This window comes from Mixophyes fleayi, chromosome 4, assembly GCF_038048845.1.
Source record: "Mixophyes fleayi isolate aMixFle1 chromosome 4, aMixFle1.hap1, whole genome shotgun sequence".
Classification (NCBI taxonomy): domain Eukaryota; kingdom Metazoa; phylum Chordata; class Amphibia; order Anura; family Limnodynastidae; genus Mixophyes; species Mixophyes fleayi.
The window spans coordinates 304482462-304505601 of NC_134405.1; the positions used below are offsets into that span (position 1 = coordinate 304482462).

At 40.0% G+C, this 23140-nt stretch overlaps 1 protein-coding gene across 2 annotated transcripts in view; it reads right to left on the bottom strand.

The window, feature by feature from the left end:
* Nucleotides 1-15175: 15175 nt before the first annotated feature.
* ARAP3 (ArfGAP with RhoGAP domain, ankyrin repeat and PH domain 3) overlaps nucleotides 15176-23140 on the bottom strand; it is a 135023-nt gene continuing 127058 nt past the window's right edge. The window contains exons 31-34 of one of the 2 annotated variants that reach the window (XM_075210000.1): nucleotides 20654-20717; nucleotides 19339-19476; nucleotides 18205-18243; nucleotides 15176-16451 (exon numbers count right to left, since the gene is read on the bottom strand). In XM_075210000.1, the coding sequence (XP_075066101.1) occupies nucleotides 15816-16451; nucleotides 18205-18243; nucleotides 19339-19476; nucleotides 20654-20717 (877 nt within the window). In that variant the 3' untranslated portion in view covers nucleotides 15176-15815. The remainder of the gene's footprint in view (nucleotides 16452-18204; nucleotides 18244-19338; nucleotides 19477-20653; nucleotides 20718-23140) is intronic. The other variant, XM_075210001.1, reaches the window with a different exon arrangement.

A 23140-nucleotide genomic window follows, 5' to 3' on the forward strand; every position in this document is an offset into this window, starting at 1 on the left:
TTAAACCGGTTTGTGGGTCTCAAACTTGTTTGTGATATGCCTGTGATTTTTGAAACAGTACAATTTAGGTTTGAACTTCAAATTTAAGCTGTTGCCTGATGGGGCTACATTTTCTAGTATTTGTAATGTCTTTGTATTCAAGTTTTGATCAATAGTTCAAGTTCACTGTTTATATATATATATATATATATATATATATATATATATATATATATATATATATATATATGGAACACAAAAAGACAGGGGGCGCCCCCTGTCTTTTTCTGTCTTTTTGTGTTCCATTTACTAGGTCTGACACTTGCAGACAGGTGTTGAATGACCGGGGAGCTGCCTATTACATATAAGTATTATCTTTATTTTATCACACTATATAATTAAGCGCTCTGGGCTAAAAGATTTTCTTTGGTATATATATATATATATATATATATAAAAATTAACGTAGCCTTTTAAGCTTAAACGTGTTCGTCGTTTTCAACATGGACGAAGATCGGCCTTGCTGTAATTTAGCTATAAGTTATTAGTTTATTTAGAGTTCAAGAATTTAGCGCAAATTTTCAAAAGTTAGTGGACATTAGACTAAACTGCTCTACAACCACTTTGAAACAAATGTGAGCACCCACAAGACAGCTAACTCCCATTTGTCTAAACTAAGATCTGGGCCTGGTCACCTTATTAGAGTGCAACTTACAGTTGAAATTTGGCCTAGGTAGACTAACATTGTTATATCTGCATTGATCAGCCTTCTTTACGTCTTTCAGTCACAAGTCAGTGTTCTTGTACTTCACAAATTAATTTGATTACAACACCACCTTTTACTTTTGCACAAGTTTTCACCAATGTCCCCAATAGTATATTTACCATACTCTTAAGCAAATTTTGAACCACTACTTCTAAACTCCCTAATATTGTTCTGATGCTTTGTTAAGTTAATTTTACACAATATGTAAAAAAAATATACATTATGGACCTGATTCATTAAGGAAAGTAAGTAAAAAAAATGAGTAAGTTTTTCTCCTGGACAAACCATATCACAATGCAAGGGGTGCAAATGAGTGTATTATTTTGCACATAAGTTAAATACTGGCTGCTTTTTCATGTAGAAAACAAATACTTGATAGCTTTATTTTTACACTAAAATATAAATTTGATCTAGGACATGCCCTATCCCAACTATAAATCTGTCCCCACATTTTAAATTTACCTCCCGCTCCAACCTGGTTTTGCCAAAGTGTAAAGTTACTCATTTTTTTTCGCGTTCCTTTCCTTATTGAATCAAGCCCTATATGTCTGTGAGTCTTTCAGCCTGTTTGTGAATACCTCTTTATCCATAATGCTCCATATTAGAAATAATATAGTATTTGTTCATGTAAGTTGCTTTTATCTAGTGTATTAGCAAAGATTAACATCCCATTTAAACTAGGGGCTTCATAATAGCAGAGGGGTCTTTGGAGGGTGGGCTGGTATCAGCAGGACCGCCCCAAGTTTTGCTATGGGTGCCAGTGTTGCCGTATTCTGCTTTGGAATTGAGGTCAAAAGTGGAAAATAACAGTGTAAAAAAATATTTGATCTCAGCATGCACCTAGATTCCTTTCAAATTGTTTTGCTGAGTAAGGTGGCCAATGGGATGTTGGGTGGAGTGACGTCATACCTTCATAGGTAAGTTCGCCAGTGGTAAGATAAGATTTATTTTTGCAGAAGGAAATTATTGAATGTAGATAAAGGGATGGGGTCAATGTTTAGATGTTTTCCTTGCTGTGCGGAAGGGCACAAAGGCATTGCCGCTCTGCAAAAGTACTTGAACTTTGCACCCCTCTGACACCAGGCTCATTGGTTCTGTTATATCAGAGTGGTTCTATAATCATAGTAACTCCGTAGGGGGAATCTGTTAGTTAAATAGATAAATGTACTGTGTACATACTTGCTTACTCTCGCGTGACTCCCAAGTTTAGGAAGTCTTCACAGGAGAATAGGCTACATCCCTGGTTCCCGCCTCGCTTTTTTGTAAAAGGTGTGGGGCCTTGATGCAATTTGCAAGTCAAAATAGAGATAAAAACAGCTTAGCTGGAGCCAAGGAGATCATTTACCCCCTGAAGAAGTCTTATGAGCTTTAGCACATGATGAAATGCGTTGGGATTTAGTGTGTTTACTTCTGCCTGCTGCTAATTAAAGATCTCTATTGGACAAACAAAAAAAAGAGAAAATACTGGCTGCACTCTCACTTCAATAATCTAGCCTACTATCTTGGAAAATATAGTAATGTTTATTAAAACAATAAATAATAAACATAATATACATTAAAACACCGACCTGTCACAAAGTAGAAGATAATACATAAAAATAGTAATACACCTCACAATTGTTGTTCAATAATAAGTCAGGAGCAATAATGATGTGGTCAATTAGCTGTGGGAGCTATGTCCATCCTTTAAGCAAAGCTTCCTTAGAGACTACCATTGGTGCAAATGTTATGACAATCTTAAAAGATTGCTGGAATAGAAAATATCTTCACTAAAGCATCAATCTCTTATAATCGTATATTTTCCAATATGTACATGTAAACTTGCACTCACTGAAAATCTACTCCTGTGCAGTGTTCTCCGTGTGGCTAGCTCAAACACCGCTATCCCTCATCCGCTACTAAACTGGGACCGCTGTGCGGTCTCCCACGTGTGGCCTGTCACTGTGCCGTGCCAAGAAGTAAAGGTCTACTCCCGTGATGTTCTCCATATGGCTAGTTCAAATACTGCTAAGCCTATAGCCGGCAGAACTGAGACCACTATGTCGTCTCCTCCGTGTGGTTTGTCTCGTTGCTGTTTATAGAATTCAGCTGTTGTTTCTTTAATAAACATTACTATATTTTCAGAGACAGCAGACTTGATTATTAAGTGAGAGCGCAGCCAGTAATTTTTCTATTTTTGTTTGTTTTGCTGCATTCACTTTAATGTAATTATTATTTTGTTCATCTAGCGCTTGAGTGTCCCCTACTCCGTCAATGCCTTTCCTTTTTAGTTGGATCTCCATTGGACGCTGATTTTGTCAACTGAAAGAATAACTGTTATTACAGACCGAATTTGTTCTGTTTGGTGGGACTTATCAGATAAGCTGTTTTTATCTCTATTTTGATGTACATGCATTCTCTATATTGTGCGTATTAAAGTTTGTTAAGAACATATTACACTATATTTGCCTTATTTTTTTACACTTGCCAATTTTCAAAGTTAATGGGGTCTATGCATCAATAAGATGCGGTGCTGCTAAATATGCATCACTGCACATCACAGTGATGCATATTTATGCACTGCTAAGATGCACTATGCCGGGGCTACTCTTGGAGCCCTGGCGAAGTGACCCCTCTGCTGTGATCTGTTTTTCATATACTTGCTTACTCTCGCCTGACTATCAAGTTTGGGAAGTCTTCACAGGAGGATAGGCTTCACCCCTAGTTCCCGCATTACCAGCTTTCCCGCATTTCCCATGTTCTCGCATTACCAGGATTCTCCTATTACCAGCAGCTTAGCGCTTCTGGTAATAGGAGGATCCTATGCGCACAGCACTAGCACTATAGCGGATTCTGCGAAGCCAGAGAGGCTTCAGCAGAATCACTTAGGAAATGAAAGGTAACGCTATCCTGAGATGGCGCTACCTGTCCGTGCAATGCGAAGCTTATCAAAGCTTAATGCATTGCAGAACATCGCAGTAACCATAGTAATCTATGGGGACTGCGATGTATATATAATTTCTCTCTCCATTTATACCCCAGAGATTCTTACCAGCTTTTCCTACAGCTGAAGACACTATTTGGGAAGCTTTTCTCAACCACACACAATCTTCAGATGGTGCTGATATTGCCCGATGCTGTAATTCCCGACAAGAGTTACAGCGACCTTATTACACCGAATCCTTATTTCACCTACAAACTATTCATTCCGATTGTTTAAAAAATTTACGTGGAGTATAGTCGATTGAACAAACAGCCCGACAGCACATAATGACGCGCCTGTGTACGCCGACAGTAATATTAGTACAGTTAAGGGGGAAATTAAAACAGCTGCAGTCTATTCAATGTTTATTAGTAAGGCTTACATAATGTAGCCTTAAGCAATTCCATAACTTCACCCTTACTGTACTAGTATTACTGTTGGTGTACATAGGCACATCATTATGTGTTGTCGGGCTGTTTAATCAATCGACTTTACTACAAGTTAGTTTTTTAAAGATTCACAATTAATAGTTTGTAGGTGACATAAGCGTTCGCTGTAATAATGTCGCTTTAACTCTTGTCGGGAGTTACAGCAACGGAAAATAGTACCCAACCCCAATCTCCCTGGGGTTTAAAGTAATATAAGACAGACAGCCTGGGACATATATACTGCTATTTGCCACTGTCCCAGTATATATAATATATATACAGTATATATCTCACGTGCCCTTATTGTTTTCTTCTATGATCAAATTCCCAACTGCGCTGTGGAAGCCTTGTGGCACCTTATAAATAAAAGAATAAATGATGTAAAACAATAATATTAGTATATCTGCTGTAAAGCAATTAGTGCATGAGATATTTTGCTGCTATAAAGTATTTTAGACTAGCATTAAGTCTAGACGTTATTTCCTGTCAGGAGCACATCATTTTCATTCTGAAACCACATGATCATAAATTCCATTTCTGCTGTTGTAAAAATATACCGTGTCTGGCACATGACTTCTGGTTATTTATGTTACATCATATGAGTGACTGATGTTTTTTGTAGAGATGGTCACTGACTCCTGTGAACTGGTTTTGGTTTTGGATCTGGATTAGCTTAGTGTTTTGGTTTTGGTTTTGGTTTTGGCAAAACCACCCTCGTGTGTTTTGGCTTTGGTTTTGGACTTTTTAGAAAAAAATCCTAAAATATGCTAGCATCACATAATTTTGCTCTTTTTTTGTTCCTACATTATTATTAACCTCAATAACACTAATTTCAAGTAATTTGCAGTCAAATTAGACCACCTCACAGGTCACAATATTATTTCCATACACTTTCGGACAAAGACTGCAGCGACCTGGCTGGATGCTAAGCGGCAGAGCAATGACACAAACATACGCAGTTCCTACCACAACTAGGACACATTGGCACACAGCAGTGGCAGAAAAGAAAAATGGGGGTCCGCCCTCCCTCCCACCCCTCGCTATGTTGGATCTTAAAAAGGAATTCAAAACTCGTGAGATCCGAGATCTGACGCCGTCACGATGACGTTTTGCCTCGTTTTCGATTCCGAGGATGCGCGATAGTACCAAGCCGACTTAGCTCAGTACTCGGATCCCCTAAGTTCGGGTGTGTTCGGTTCTCCAGGAACCGAGCCTGAGCAACTCTAGTTTTTTGTGGTTTGTATGTTATTCCTGATACAGCTGAACCTTGTATATAGCGCTTTCCCAGGATTTATGGCTATGCAAACTTTCATAAATAGGTCTGATGATCCTAATGATAAAGTGAAACTGTATGCACTAATGTATGCACATATTCAAGTACAAGCAGATCTTAAGAAATGTCCTCATTTAATTATGGGTATAAGTACGCTACTCGTTACTTGCCGTATGCAGACAAATACTACACAATACAGGATACGCACAATGCATATATACAATATAAAGTCCCATCCAAATGCATGCAAAAAAACGTTTTTTTATTAAATTAATTTACAACTATTAATATTATAATCATTAAAAAAATGTGTAAAATATATATTTTTTTTTACATGTAATACATAAATCAGGATGTTATTAATGCGTACCGTAAATGCATTTTTACAGTTTCTCTTACTTGTACACACATGTTCTGGCACGTATACGTGACAGTCATCACTATCAGTCGGCACCTACACCTGCCCTGTACCTAAGAGATGCCTAGAGCTTAAATTGGATCAATGTTTGTCTGTTCTACCTCGACACGCACCTCCCTGTACATTGCCTATGTGTGTCCGCCCCTTGACTCCCACGTTCCGCCCTTCAAGTTGTAGGCAGCTGTGTCATGTGCGTTCGGACATGAAGTGCAAGCAATTGCGTTCACTAGTGTATGGTCTGTTTCTTAGCATGCGCAGAGCAATTTCACGCAAGATACAACGCACAACGGGACTTACGTCCAACGATGGATCAGGCCCTGTATTTGGAACTTGAACTTTTCGATGCTTTATTTTTGTGTGGACTTTAGTGATTTGCCGGTAGAATGTCTTCCAGCTGTTGCTTTGTTACTATAAAAGCAGCTTAATTCCCATCATTAGTCACACGTGGTGCTGCAGAAGTGTAATGTTTTGTTTTCCTAAAACAATAACTTCAAAAATTAACCTAATGGGATTAAGATCTAAAATCAGATCTTGTCCTGTTGTTTTGATAACCCTGTACTGACATTAGTAGTCCTGCTTTGCGGAAGTACCAACACATTCTTCCGTCACCTTCTGCATAGACGATTTTCCGTGACCTTTGTGGGCAAGAACTTATGACTTGAAAAAAATATATAGAACTTCTGCAATGTGGCAAACAAACATGACATCAGCATAAAAAACTATTTTTAAACTCTGATGCACCCAAATGAAATCGAGTATGATAAGAGTTACTAATGGGCAATGATTCCACTAACAACAAGCAAGGAAGGAGAGGAATTAGGAGACAGAAAAAACAAATCCTTAAAGAGCAGAGTACATGTTTCCTTGTTGTGGAGTTGTTATAATTTTTCCAACTGTAAATGACGGGATATGCACTGCAGTTGCTGTGCACTTGCGGGTAGTGGCACTGACTGTAGGTAGAACTCTAGCAGACAGAAGCTGAGCACTTGCAGACAGACAGTAATGAGCTCCTCCATTGTGGTAATGGGTAGTGTGGTGCTTGATTATGTCACAGCCCAGAGCTAAACTTCCAGTCTGACAGAAGATGCTGCAGCTACCAACCTCCCAACTGCTCCACATGCAAGAAGGGCGGCCGTTAGGCTCCGCCCCCGACAGCTAACAGCCAAACGGGACGTGGCCAATGGGGATAAGCTCCAAGAGAGGGGAGCCATCTTCTAGCTGGGACCCGGGAGGGAGGAGGTGGTCCTGGGTCCCTGGCAAGCATAAAGGCAAAAGTGGCAAGCACCCCTGTAAGGAGGGGTGCTAGTCCAGTGAAGGCAGTTATGAACCCCTTTATGGGGAATGGAGCCCAGCAAGGGCAGCAACAGCCCCACATTACCCTGTGAGGGGAGGTAAGCAAGGTGGTAAGAGACACCCATTATGCAAGAGAGCCCTATAGTGAAGAATAGGGCTGCAGAGGGGATCCCCACCTTCAGGGGTACCCTAGAAGTGGCACCCGTGCAGAATGAGATAGAGCATGGAGAGGTGCAGCACTGGTATGACAGTGGACAAGAGGTGGAGAGTCCCCCACTACAAAGGCCAGCAGAAAGGTAGAGCCTTTGGAGGAGAAGTGAGCCTGAATGAGAGAGAGGCATGGATGATTATCAGCCAGAGACCCTGGGTAGGGGTGAGTGAGTGGCAGCTGCCACGGAAGCACATTTATGCGACAGCAGGGGGGAAAAGAGAGCCCCTGGATAGAGTCCCGATGAGTGTCAGCACCCGGGGAGAGAGTTCATGGCCAGATGCCCTGTTAGACTGATTTGTGTGTCCTAAGCAGGAGGGAAAGTGCCATGTGTAGCAGTACGGTTGGACCCTGCAGTCAGGGGAGTACTGTGAGCCAGTGTGTGACTATGATGAGGCGATGCAGAAATCCCTGACAACTGGGATGTGCAACATCCAGGGCTTTTTTTCTCATTAAATGCTCCAAACAGTATTCCGGCACCTTTTTCACAAGGGTTTGCGGCTTTTCCACCGGCCTTTGAAAAAAAATAAATCAAAACAAACACCCTATGTCCGGCGCAGCTGCACCCTCCTCCCTTCTCCATTTGCAATGAATGTCGGGTGTGACATCATCACACACATCGCACCCGTCATTCATTACAGACGGAGCAGTGAGGAGCGGTCAGCGGAGGATGAGGCGCACCGCCAATAGCGACAGAAGACTGGAAAAGAAGACAGAAGAGAACAAAGGAGGCAATAGAAAGGTAAGTCAGAGAAAGAAGAAGAAAGGGGCGCAGGTTTAAAGAAAGTGGCAAAAAAAAGAAATGGTGAGAAAAAAATGAAAAACGGCAGCATGAGTGGGTAAAACAATTAGTAGGGGCACAGCATGAAAAGGCAAAGGGGAGAAAAATAATGACAAAGGGCCACAGTTTGAAAGAAAGGGGAGATTAAAAAAAGGCAACGGGGAGAAAAAGTGAGAAAGGGGCTCATAAAAGACATAAAAACAGCATGATGTGCGCATTGTGAATGTGGGGAGACCTAAAAGCTTTATTATATGATTTGTATTAAAAGAAGCAAAGCATTATTGAATTTTTTTGGGCAGGGGGGCTCCATGATAGCACCGGCCCTGTCTGTAGCAGGATCCTATCAACAACGGTCCGTTTTTCCATTCTTCTTACCGTCAGCCCGATGCTCACCGTGCTGAGCCGAGGTAATCATATTTTATTGGCATTATTGAACTGAGTCTAAATTAACAGCCACGGATTTCTGGACTGCAGTAAAATCTACATGTAACATGATTGCATCTAATACAGTTTTCTTGAAGCTCCCTCTTGTGGACACATTGTAGAACTTAAGTGATCTTTGCAAAAAGACAGAGATTAACAGCCCATGTTTTAATTGTGAGTAACCTATTATAGTGGAGTTAGTACAAGACTGTCAAATGGACTCTATGCAACAAAACCATAATGGGATATTAAACATTTGGGCTGTATTTATTGACTATATAGATATCTATTATCATATATTATTACAGGCATTGGATTCAGAAAAAAAATATATTTATTGTGCTATTATATGGATGTAATTTTTTGATAAATATGGATGTGACATCAAAGTCACATTATTAATAACTAATAAAATGTTTACTTTTTAGCATCGTGTTGATCTGACTAGTCTCTGCACTGTCTATTGCTATTTCATTTTGTTCCGCATCTGTGTGCGTCCTGCTTCCGGCAGTGACGTCACTCACGCTGTCAGTGAGAGGAGCCGCGATCTTGCAGTGAAGAGAGAAAAGAGCATGTAAGGTAAGTACAGAGCATGTAGCATAAGTCTGCTTTGTAATATATAGCTGTTATTTAAGGTTCTCCATCAAGGACGACATTACCATAGATACAACAGCAAGGAAAGGAGTCGAGAAGATTTGTTGGACGAGAATTGGACAAAACTTTGGAATTTACTATGATCATTTGCCTTAAATACAATAAATTAAGGTATGTTAAGAACTGAATATATAATTTTTTTAAAATAAAATATTAACAAGATGTGAGTTCCACCACCTTTTTTATTACAAAATAAGCACTGGCAACAACTATAAAATATTATGAAAGTGGTCCCCCCAATAGTTAAATGCAGCTTCAGCAGAGAGATGAGGGGAGGTCCCTGGATAATGGGGAATTACTCTGTACAGCAGGAGTAGGAGCCCCCTTGGAAAGCACCCCCATACTTGAGGGGGGTCACTGCATGGAGGCAGTGTGGTTACAGGTTGAAAAGGAGGGTCCCTGACGTAGGGGATGGAGCGCACGAGCATAGTGCGAGAACCCCTGGACCATGCCTACTGTCTACCTGTGTATATGATTGGCTCTGCTGATGCAGTGTATTAACTGTCCCTATAACATTGGGTGTGTGAACTACCAGAGTTATTTTATTGCTGCAAAGTATGTGCTGGAGGAGTTGAAGTGGTCATACAACCATTATCTGCATCCGTTATGCTTTTCTGTGCTGGAGGAGTTGTAATAAAGTTTTATCCTGCCTTGAACTGAGATGACCTTGCACCCAATATTTCATTTGCACTACACTGGAGTCTGCCCACATGTGACTGTGTTAAACACCCGTGTATTCGGTGGGGGGGGTCCTCTGGTATTGGTTGCCCGTACCCACCAGCTAGCCGGGGCAGAAAGTACTGACCGTAATTGCTGCTATTGCCACCAGAGTGACCCTTCACAGACACAAGGTAATATCCAGCATCAGCATCTGAGTGAGGGGGCAGCGCAGTGTCTGATGGCGAGGGCAATCACCTGAGTGGTTGGGCAGCCTAGGGCACTTCTACAGGCCCTAACTACAGGCCCATCATTCACTAGAATTGCATTTTGATTATCCATAAAGCCAAATAAACTGTTACTGGGAATCACGTCTCCTACAAAAGTTATTTCTGCCATTTATAAAATAAAAGTAAAAACCAGCCATATTTCTCTGTCAAACATTAGCTTATTACAAATATTTTTAAAGATGGAGTTCCCCCTTAAACACTTTCATTGAGCCTACACAGCCCCACACACTCAATTTATAATTAGTCTTTTGCTGGTCTTCCTAAGAGGAATTTTACAATCTTATCCATTCTGACCTTACTAAGGCATTATAATACTTGTGGAGGTCATCAAATATACAGTGTGTAAGGAATTCATCTTAATGAGATGTCATGGGTCCAACATAGTTCCAAACAGACCATTTGTTATGGGGCTATTAATATCCTAAAATCTCCCGGGCCAAGTTTAAAGTCTATCAAAATGCAAATCTAATAAACATTCATCTCTGTTTCTAGCCCAATCCTAACTCTTAGTTCTAACTCTACCCCCAGTAATTAACCAAACTTTATCCATGAATCTAAACTAGTCCCAAGATTTAACTTTAATCTCAACCACAGAGCTAACATTCATCCAAGCAGCCTTCACCCTTGTCCAAGCCTGAGTGTTAAATACATGCTCAGTATACGCTAGTTTTACTTTTAATATAGATGCAAGTTACTGAGTGGACAACCAACTAGTGCATTTTTAGCCCAGGGTCTATTACTGTGTTCACCTAGCCCTGGACAGTCAGATAAGATGTCTGAACACCAGAATTTCATGACATTTTTAAATGTGTTACTGTCAGTGAATGGTTTACGGGTAACCAAGTTGGCTTCTAAAACATCAAAGGGAAGTTCGGACAGTCTGTACAGTGGTAGGTGTTAGGTGTAAACCTACTGATACTGGTACTTATTAACCTCTGTTCTTCTCCTTTCACTTCTCCTACCAGGTATTTTAGGAGATAATGTGGGGATAACATATTACAATAATGCTGAACATTTATGTCACGGTTATTGGGAAGAGCCCTGTAAATGTGGAAGCACTCCTTCTCCTGTATTGAGTACACAGTGATCAGTATGAATGTTGTGTGCAGTTTTTACAGGGCCAGGCACCATCATCATTTATTTCTATTTTGCCACCAATTCCACATTCTTATTTATCATGACCAGCAGAGAATCAATGGCATGAATTCTGGGCATATTCTGGGTCTGTGGTGAACATAGAGAACTTACAGTCATTTATAAGGGTTAACCCTTCACATAATTGTGGGGAATACGGGATAAATCATACCTGCAGTGTAAATATGTTATGTCAAATGAATCCTTTGATAGGTTCAGCTACTAAAGTGTTTAACATTTCAGTGTGAGAAGATAGGAATGTCACCTGTGGCAGATTCAAAGAGCTCCTGCTGTGAGATATATCCTGGCCAGGGAGGGAGTTGTGACACCTGAATAGACGTTTAGGAACCACTCAGCATGTTGTCTGGCTCGAAGAGGCCATGTGCTGATGTTGGCTATATGTGATATAGACATAAAGAATACAGTTTAAAAATATGCCATTTAAAATCATTAAAAGTTGATCAACCACATATTCCTCAATAGCATGATGAAGAGCAGCTCATATGTTAAATGAAGAATTCTGCCCCACAGAGAAGTTAAGGAAATGAGTATAATTTCTACAATTACACTGTATGTGGGCGTGTTTGATATCAAAAGATGGACCAGTTCATAGGGGATTTAATAATGATAAAATTGCATCTGTCTGACACTCCACAGAAAAGTTAGGTCACATAGTAGAATTGGTTAGTAAATCAGGCAACATGTAAATGGTGATTGAAAAAAGTGTCACAGGCCACAAACCCCTGGGGGTAGAAAGAGGTGTGGAAGTGTCTTTAAAAGGCTGAGACCAGGTACAGCAAATTGGCAGACTTTGGGAAATCAATTCACATTGATAAACTGTTCATCTTCCAAGTCAATTTCCCTTGGCCAGAAAATGCATCTCATGTAAGTGCTACTCTGAATGTAACCCCTTTTATTTTAAACTGCTTTGCTTGTATATGTTATCTCAATCTATTAATTGTTTATTAATTATTTTTTATATCTGAATGCCCTGTACTTTTGTATATTAAATCTATAATTTGTTTGTTGCGTCCTTGATACTCCTAACAAATCCATTAGCCTTTTAAGAAGAATATAGCTTAACCAAGTTAACCCTTTGAATGCCAGTGTGTGATTTGTTGATACATTTGATTAACAAGTTTAGTGTGTGCTTGCATTTACATTTGTGTAACAGTCTGGAGGTGTGAAGAATTAACCCTTTGTTCGCTGGTGTGGGTCTTGCTAGTCTGTGAGCAGCTATTAGCCTTGTGTGCCAGTGTGGGACACTATATTGGAGTCCTATTGCCTGTATTCAATAGGTGGTGGCAAATCTGAAGTGTGTGGAGGGTGTTAGAGCGCTGTTTAGGGCCAATTCAGTAGGTCTATAACCTGTGTGATAGGTAGAGACTGCGGGCTGGAATCATGTGTTACTTCATACAGTAAACACCCCAAAGTCACGGCAGCTGAGAGCGTGTCCATGACCTGGTCTATGAATGGTGCATCCAATATTTTCTTGGACATTTTGCCACATGTGGTGAAACGAGGTATTAATACCCAGCCTGTCCCTCATTTCTCACAAAATGTGGATTATAGTATGTACTTTTTATAGCCCTTGCTTTTGTTCCCCAGCTCAACAGAGTACAACTGCAGTGTCTAATTACGTGTGGATAAAGGGACATTATAGCTCATTGTAAATATGCATATTGTTTATTGTATATTGTTGATGTGGCAGTGAGGTTGTTATTCATTGTCTTTAAAGTGAAGCCAGGGGGGTTATGGGTAGAGATCAGGTTGCAATATACTGGTTAGGGGAAAGGTTAATAATTATCCATTGTTCTCCCAAGACTACTCCAAGGGATAAATGTATAAAGCTCCGGGTTCTTCAACACCCGCAAGTTCGGCGTCTTCGGTGTTTAAATTTAAAGCGGCGCTGCCTTGTAAAGGGAAACTTCCCTTTACAAGGCAGTGCCGCTTTAAATTTAAAAGCAGAAGACGCCGAACTCGTGGGTGTTGAAGAACCCGGAGCTTAATACATTTACCCCCAGATGTTTGGTCTACAATCTGGCAGGGGAGTTTGTCTGAGTGACTAAAAGAACCTTAGAAGGTACTGGTAAGGCTTCCCTGGCCTAGGAAGGCACCCGTGGTTGGCCAGCCAGAGTGAAGTGAGTAGAATTGGGCCAGAAAACCCGGTATCTTCACACCACACATACAGGTGTTTTTACCAATTACATTTATGGTACTATGTGCACGCCTTAACGCATGAGAAACAGGGTGTGCTGCATCCTAACATTTTAAATGCAGCATTAAAATTTTAAAATGCAATTGTGTTAACATCTTATATGTCTTACATTGAGACTCTTCTTTTATTACGTCACTATTACATTTGTGAAGTGTACTATGGAGCTCATTCACGCAAAGAGAAGCCTCGTTTGGCTTTTCAGTTCTACTCTTTTAGCCAAACTGAAACTTTAAAATCTATAGCTGTTCATCAGCCTGTACTGTCATCTCGGAATTGTAGACACCACTCCCCCATCCCCCAATCTTGTATCATTTCTTTGTCTAAAAACATAAATGAGGGTCTTACAACCCAAAAAATTATAAAACAATATCTGCAGTTTTGAGCTGGTGCAAACATGGCCATGATCATAAAATTACTCCCTTCCCACTCTTTTATTTCTTTTAAATAATTTTTTTTCCGCAAAAAAAATCTCTGAAAAGTCTCAAACATTTTAAAGGTATAATATGTTTTTCTTAACTTCCTCCCATCTCAATAACTTGTTCACAGCAACAGAGTACATAGGGAAATGTGGGATGCTATCATGGCTGGGGGTGCTGATGAAAAGCGTATTCTTGTGCAGTGTGTGTCGCTCCTCTAGACCTGGCTTAGGGCACAATTATATGCTAATCTGGAAACAGAATATAAAACAGGACTGGGTAAAATATATTGTTTAAATTCTTCAGAAATTCTAATGCTAATAAAGTTATTTTGTTTTTCTGTAACAATATGCACGAAGGTGCTTTATATCCAATTAGATCAGTGCGTCTAATGTACTGAAAATCTTGTATCACATTAGGATAAAGTGTTCATCATCACATTACCTTGATTTGAAGTTTGTTTAACTTTGGGACATCTGCGCCAATACACTATTTTGATGATTGTAGCTAGAACTACATTACACAATTTGTTTCTATCCTTTAATTGCATTCTGCATAGAGATGTTCACTGACCCCAGTGTTCTGATTTTGGATCTGTATTAACTTTGTGTTTTGGTTTTGGCAAAACCGCCCTTGCATGTTTTGGTTTTGGATCCTGATTTTTTTCTAAAATCCCTATTTCAATTCCGAGGGCGCGTGAAAGTACCGAGCCGAGCCAGCTCGGTACTCATATCTGCTAAGTTCAGGTGTGTTCGGTTCTCGGGGCACCGAGCCTGAGCATCTCTAATTCTGCATAGGTTAGCATGTGTGTAAACTCTGTGTATACTGTGTATATTTTCAATGTCCAATAAGCGTATGAGTTATACGTTTTTTCACTTTAAGTGTAAGTGGTTCTGATATTGTCTGATTACTGGTGTTCCCATTCCCTCTGTGTCTGTAACTGGCAAGGGTAGTATCAGCCTCCTGCTGCATATATCTGCAATAAGCTGAAAAAAATGAGGAGGAGGTAACGTTTGGAACAGGTTCAGGAAAAAACCTGTTATATAATTAAACAAAACTCTTCTTGATGTTGATTGTCTTTTTACACTGTTGCAGAAGGTGTGGGAAGCCATGTAGTAGGAATATTATAAGATATAGTTTTCTTCATTCCTACATTGTAAAAACAAAATATCAAAATAGACTGCCCTTGAGGACCGAGCCTGCATCGTGCAAATGTTCAAACTTTGTGTTAAAGTAGCCAAATATTTAAAATGTAAGAATTTACAGGTACATGGATGATATTTACATATTTTAATTAACAAAAAAAACTCATAGCTCAAACACACATATATATACTTACAACTTAGCTGCCAACCTTACAGCAGCCAGCCCTTTCTTCATTCTAAAGCACTTTATATTCAAGTGAAATTTACTATTGAGTAGGCTGATTACTCCAGTTGGTGATGAAGACATGAATTTGTCAAAGCCGCTGTCATGTAATTGTGCAACTCATGATTACCCCGTGTTTATTTTTTTTTACATCAATTCACAGGATTTCCTACCAACGGCAGGAAATCAAGGGTGTGATACTAAATCCGGCAGCCTTTCTTCATAAAAAATATAACTTAGTAGTTTCATGAATTAAATAGTTCTAACACGACAAGTACTCTATACATGAATGTGTGTTGAATAACATTGTGCAGAATCATATTCCTGTTCTAAAGACATACATGACCATGAATTGCTGTTTATACAAATAATATATTTAGATTACATATAACACAAGTCAAAGTTAAAAGCCAATCAGTTCCTTGCAACCATGTTAGCTCAGACTGCAGTCACCATTTCTCTGTCTACACTGTATTGAAAGACACCATGGTGCGGTATTACAGTTCAAGGTTATCCTAGTTATTCTTTGGGATGTGACTGCACTTGGTCACGTGACTTGCTGACCCGGTCCCGATCCAGTGTCATTTTTCTTATTAAGCATGGTATTGAGTTCCTGAAGCAGTTTGTCTTGCATATTATTAGAAAGAGGAGAAGTCTTCTTCCATGCAGGAATCTTGGAGTCTGAAGGGGCTGTTGGCTCAAAAAACAACGGCAATGTGCTCAAGTCCAGTGTGCTTTTTGCCCCCTGGCTTCTTGCATGGCTTGATTGAGTCCAGTTTGGCTCCACCTGCCTTTCTAGAGAAGAGGATTTTATTGCGTTAGCGCCAGCTCCTCTGTCAGGCATGGTTGTTCGAATGCTATCACTTGGGGCTGTCTTACAATTGTCCGCATTAAGGTTTCTGTCTAGAGACTGAGTCTTATTATAGTTCTCCCTTTCCGGTTTCTCCGGGGAGTGGGGCTTCATCGGGACTGAACCTGGTGGCTTTATTTGTTTTTGGCTAAGTACTGGCTTTTTTGTCCGGTCCAAGGGAGGAGGCAACTGGAGTCGTTCCGTTGAAAGGACGCAGTCCAGGTCCGGAGGTGGAACGCTCTGGAAATTTCCAACCTCTTCATACACAGGCTCGTGCTCATCATCATGTTTTTCCTGAAGCTCCTCCAGAGAGTCATGATGCATCTTCATCGGCTAGAAAATAACAGAGGGTTTTGTTAAAGAAATAAAATAAAATAACTGCAATGCATAATGTTATAACTGTATCAGGAAAACATGGTAGTTTTCACAAGTGTAGTTATTCATGCAGAGAGTGGTACAGAAACATACAAGTATGTGTACACAACAAGCACATGCCACGTGCATGCTAAGTGTAGTGCATTCATGTTAGTACTCAAACACCACACATATGATTTTTTAAGTGCCTCAGTCCTAAAGAGAACATGGGACTGTACTATATATAAAGTCTATCAGTCTCAATAATAAGTATATAATGCATTTAGACATAACAATTTAATTTCAGAATATAAACAGCATTATAGAGCAAGTCATACATTATAATCAATGTTCAGGTAAACATATATTTTTTGGTGGGGGAGAGGAGAGGTTAATAGGATTTAAAAACTTCATTAAGAAGTAACGTAACGTATTGTTTTGCTGACATACAAGTAGTGGACAAAAAACCGGAAACACCTGGGTAAATGAGGCACACCAAACATATTGAAAGAAAGGGCTTCCACACATGTTAATTAAGGAACATTCTGCATAACAATTCTGGACTGCCCTGGTTGCCTCCATAATTATGGCTAGCATGGTTGCAAGCGAACACAGTGACTCTAAAAGAGAGGTGGTTGTTGGGGCAAGTTTGACCAAGACAGCTCAACTTGCTAATATTTTCTGAGCAACGTTGTCTAAGGTGATGTTAGAAACTCTGTGGGAAAAACCTCTTCGCAATGGCAACAGTGGGCAGAAGTGCATCCACCTGTGGCAAAAGCAGAACGTTTTGTTTTACTTAAATCAAAAATGGTTCAACAAGATGTCCACAAAGCAGGAATCATAGTTGATTGCAGGGCATAAACCGCTCATCAAGCCTGGCTTGGTGCGAATTCAGAAGAGCACATGCAGTTAACTCCCGAGCAGTGGAGGATGTTGACATGGACAGATGATTCATATCTCACATGTCCTTGACAAACAGAAGAGTGAGTATGTGGCACCAACCTAAAGATCTCTATAGCCTTGAATACTTGTGAAGAGTTTCTGGTGGTTCCGTCATGTTAAGGGGTGAATTTTCCTGGAATGGTTTTTGTGTAGTCATGACCTTACAAGCCAAGGTCAATGATGCTCAGTAATTTGTAACTGAATGAACATTTTCAACCCATGTTGCAGCATTTCTTTCTGGACAGGAGGAGTGTCTTCCAGGATGTCCATCATTCACACAGCATGTAGGATCATCCGATGGTTTCATGAGCATGACACTGCTGTTATCCATATGTCATGGCCGTCTCAGTCACCAGATCTGCATCCAATCAAACATTTATAGGATAATCTGGAATGGTACCTGAGAAATCATTTTCTACCACCATGAGCCAGGTTTTAGTAGAATGACTTTTTATCGAGGAATGGCCATGTGTACCTCCTCCACAAATACAGTGATTGGTTAGTTAAATGACCCGGCACATACAGACCGCACTAGTCCTACGTGGTGGCTGAACGCCCTTGTTAGGTGACTTTATATTGGTGTTTCCAATTTTTTTGCCCATTACCTGAATTTTTTGCTTTAGCTTTGTCTCTTGCAGAAGTAGTGGTTACGGGTAACAGAATAGGAAGAGAAACCTGTTAATGCATTTGTGTCTGTCATAATAAACCTGCGGGCTAGTAAATTGCCATGCAATATGCAAAGCTTGATAGGAGCACATGCAGTTGTATATACTGCCATGTAAATACTTACAAAGAACATGGACAGAGTCCTTCGTGTGTGGAGACGACGCTGAGGAACAAGGAATAAGGTATGAAAGAGAAACAGGAAAGTGGATGACATTCTGAAAAAGGGTGACAGGGCGAAAGAACCACTCAGGGACAGGCAGTAAACAACGTGGTAGTGAGGACAGACAGTTGAGCGTTTTTAAGTTCACCTTTAAGCTTAAGGTCATTTTTATTTCCCAATTTTAGAAAGGACCCACATCAACCACACATATACCAACCATAAAGACTTTAGAACATGACACAGGTAACTGTCTGGCTGACTTGCTGAAATACTGGGTAGAGTTAAAGTTAAATTGTCCTAATATTGCAGTGATGGTCCCAAAACAACTGTGTTGCTGGATAATGATCCTATCAAAATCGATATTGTGGGCAATATGGTGAGAAGATGAGCATTCTTGTCATTGCACAGTCGGAAGATGTCTGCACTCAAATAGGCTACAGGGAAGATTAAAGGGATCCAGTTGCTCAACCTAAGAGATGTCCGCATCTCATCGGATTTGGACACTCATGTGTGCGGCCAAATTTAGAAAGATCGTTAAGTAAACTTTTGGGGGCAATATGGAAATCGGTCACTTATATTCAGGGGAAAATACTGTTGGGAAATTCTATGTTCAACTTACCACCCTAAGGGGTATATTTACTAAACTGCGGGTTTGAAATAGTGGAGATGTTGCCTATAGCAACCAATCAGATTCTAGCTGTCATTTTGTAGAGTGCACTAAATAAATGACAGCTAGAACCTGATTGGTTGCTATAGGCAACATCTCCACTTTTTCAAACCTGTAGTTTAGTAAATCTAGCCCTAAATGTTTTTGGAGGCTAGCAACTGCTAAATCACCAATTATCTTTATATAATAATCTTATTCACCATTGCAGATGGAGCAGCCTTTAATTATGTAAATTGCAATAGGAGGATAAGTGCATGGACTTCACATGTAATATTGTTTTTATACACTAAAACAGTAACCTAACACCTAACACCTAACAGTACACAACACATACGGCTCTTACAGCACATGAGTATACCATTTAATTAAACCTGCTCTACCTGTGTTTCAGTCCCATCTGTCAGCCGTGATGTGAATTTAAATAAACTCACCAATGTCTGATTAGCAGAGACCATGGTGGAATTGGTGTCATCCCCACGAATAGGCACTAAAGGCATGGTGCCAAATTTTTGTTTGGTCACATCGGAGGAGGAGTGACGTCTCAAAATGACGGGGCGGAGATCATCGTGCTGGAAAAAAAGACGGATTGTTTACTTTGCAATTATTATTAATAATGTAACTACAATCACAACTCATAGCTGTGATTTTATTATGGTATTTTTACTAATGCAGAATACAAAAATATATTCCTGGGGAAAAAATCTGTAGCTAAGCTTTAACTAATATCTAGACAGATCTTCACAAAATATATTTATGCAACCTTACAGGAAAAATATTATATTGTAACAATTAAACTGAAATCCTAGTCTATATAGATCCATTTTTCTACATTAAACCTGATTCTGTGTATCCTGTTGGAGCAGAAATAAGCATCAGTGAGGCATTATTAGTGTTATAATATACAAATGATGTGAATAATTATAAATATTGTATATGTATAAACTGCTGTAAATAATATCTGTATAAACAGTGAGTTCTGATGTCATAACATCAGTGTTTATTAGGAAAACCTATTTGTATTATAAAGGAATAAAGCACCTAGTGTAAAATAGTTTGCATATTCAAACTAACCTAATATATAATAACACTCCAGCTACAGCCTTATGCTTTTATAAAGCAATAGAACTCTTTGGTGCATTATAATACCCATATAATTAACAATGGGGAGTGCGTATGTGATTACTCAGTGGAATTGATTGATTATTTGATTACTTAGAATAGATTGTAAAATTATTAATATTTCATTTTTAGTAACTGTCTCAAAGTAATAAACAGCGCTGTTCCCTCGAGGATGTGCACTGTAAATAAGAGAGAAAAGGCCTTAATATAATGATTACTAATATAACAGTAGTGTGCTCATGGAAGCATTTTTGAGACCTCACAGAAAAATATGTAACGTGTCATTATTTTCAAAACAAGGTGCAAAGTGGTAGATTTACTAAAGCTTTAAAAAAGGAAAAGTGGGGGTGCATCCAATCAGATTCTAGCTATCATTTTCTAGAATGTACTGGATACATGATATCTACAATCTGATTGGTTGATATGGGAAACACCTCCATGTTGCACTTTTAGAAGGTTTAGTAAACCTACCCCTAAGTTATTGGACTTTTATTAGAGACAAAGTGACTCTAGAGACTGAAAGTACAAATAGTTACATGTATTGTTTAATAAGTTCAAATAGTCAAGTTTACATTAATTTTCATTAGGTTTTACCTTAAATATTAGTCATGATACTAGGATTATTACCTGGGCCTTGAGAATACTCGTAATCCAGTCCCACATCTCTGCCTGTGCTGTGCAACTTAGGTACCTGCAAAATGCAAAATGTGTATTCTTTCAAGTTAACCCATGAGGGATTACATAATCTGTGAGCAAAATAGGTTGTATTTAATATTAACCGAGCAGCAGTGCCGTAACTAGCCATTTTAGTGCCCTGGGCGAGACAGGGAATCGGCGCCCCCCATCTAAGTGGGAGTGTCAATTGTCGGGTGGGTGTGGTCAACCTACTGTGGGGGCGTGGCTAGCACTTTACAAGTTCTAGACCGCACTGAAACCCCCTCCCTCTCCATTATTCTTGGTCTGGCTTTGTAAGGATCTTTATGTAATAAGCCTTCATAGAATCAAAGTACTTTAAATGCAGCTATCACATGCTAGCTGTATAAAAAAATTAATTGGTTATTGAAATAAAACTCACTGAAACAAATTAAAACATAAATGTAATGGTACCATCTGTATCACACTGCCCCTTCATCCCACTGTGCTCTCCATAACAGTTTCTCCTTTATCACACCGTGCCATGGAGCCATCTCTATCATTGTGCCCCCTTGTCACCATCACACTGAATATAATATATATATATATATATATATATATATATATATATATATATATATAACACAAAACAAATGGGAGGGGGCGCCAAATAGTATAATACTGTATATAAAAATACAGAAAGGTATACCAAAAGTCAGAATCTTAACCACTAAATAGATATAGACACTCAGGTAATAATAGTGGATCAACAGGAAGAAGGAAATGAGGAACCACTCTAGAACACCAGCGCCGTGCCAATATAATATGCGTACCAGATAAAAGATCTTTAAAGCTTATCTGTAGGTATAACCGGTATCTTCACCAATCAAGTTGAGCCTTATTACCCCATGGGAATAGCAGATGCTTCATACAATCAGTAGTATTCAGGATAATGGAGAGGAAGAAACTCACATAGTGTAATGCTGTATAGCAATACATTTATTACATAAATAATGTGGATGTGCACTTACATAAAAAATATATATATATACACACACATGTACACACACACATACAATATAAAGAGCCTCCTAGTGTCCGCCATACCTTACAGAGAGCATTCCTGTGACCGCCATACCTTACAGAGAGCATTCCTGTGACCTCCATACTATACAGAGAGCATTCCTGTGACCGCCATACTATACAGAGAGCATTCCTGTGACCTCCATACTATACAGAGAGCATTCCTATGACCTCCATACTATACAGAGAGCATTCCTGTGACCTCCATACTATACAGAGAGCATTCCTATGACCGTCATACTATACAGAGAGCATTCCTATGACCGTCATACTATACAGAGAGCATTCCTATGACCGCCATACCTTACAGAGAGCATTCCAATGACCACCATACAATACAGAGAGCATTCCTATGACCGCCATACTATACAGAGAGCATTCCTATGACAGCCATACTATACAGAGAGCATTTCTATGACCACCATACTATACAGAGAGCATTCTTGTGACTGCAATACAGATAAATACCTCACCTGAAATTAATAGACCCCACCATTAAATTAAAAAGCCCCATCAATAAATTAAATTGACCCACCAGCACCTCACAAATAAACTAGTACCCATTAAATAATTAGCCCCCACCTAAACGTCACCATTAAATTAATAGCCTAACTCCCACCCATGTACTAAGACACCCAACCTCCCTACCCTCATATCACACATTATATTAATACATACCCCCCTTCCCTCACACATTATGGCAGCATACCACCCCATCCCTCATAAAGCATAGCAGCATCCCCCCCTCCATAATAGCAAGATGCAGCACACATTCCTCCCCTCCCTAATAGCAGCACACATTCCCCCCTCCCTAATAGCAGCATACATCCCCTCCCCCCTCCATAATTGCAGCTTACATTCCCCCCCTGCCTCCCTCCATAATTTCAGCTTACATTTCCCCCCCCCCCTTGCCTCCATCCATAATTGCAGCTTACTTTCCCCCTCCCCTTGCCTCCATCCATAATTGCAGCTTACATTCCCCCCCCCTGCCTCCATCCATAATTGCAGCTTACATCCCCCCCTCCCCTCCATAATTGCAGCTTACATCTCCTCCATAATTGCAGCTTACATCTCCTCCATAATTGCAGCTTACATCCCCTCCATAATTGAAGCTTACATCCCCCTTCCCCTGCTTTGAAACTTACCTCCTGTCCAGCCGTCGCTGCCTGGCTCCTCTCTGCTTCTCTGCTCCTCTGCTGCCTAGCAACGTCATGACATCAGACGCTGAGGCAGAGGGCAGAGTTCAGAAGGGGGTGGAGCCGGGTGCCGGCCGCCATCTTGGATGCGCCGGGCGGCCGGCAGTCTGAATCTGAGGTCTGTTTAATTTTTTTTTTTTCTTTTCACTCCTCACACAGAAGTCGGTGCGGGCGGCCACTGCGCCCCCTTGGGACTGCGCCC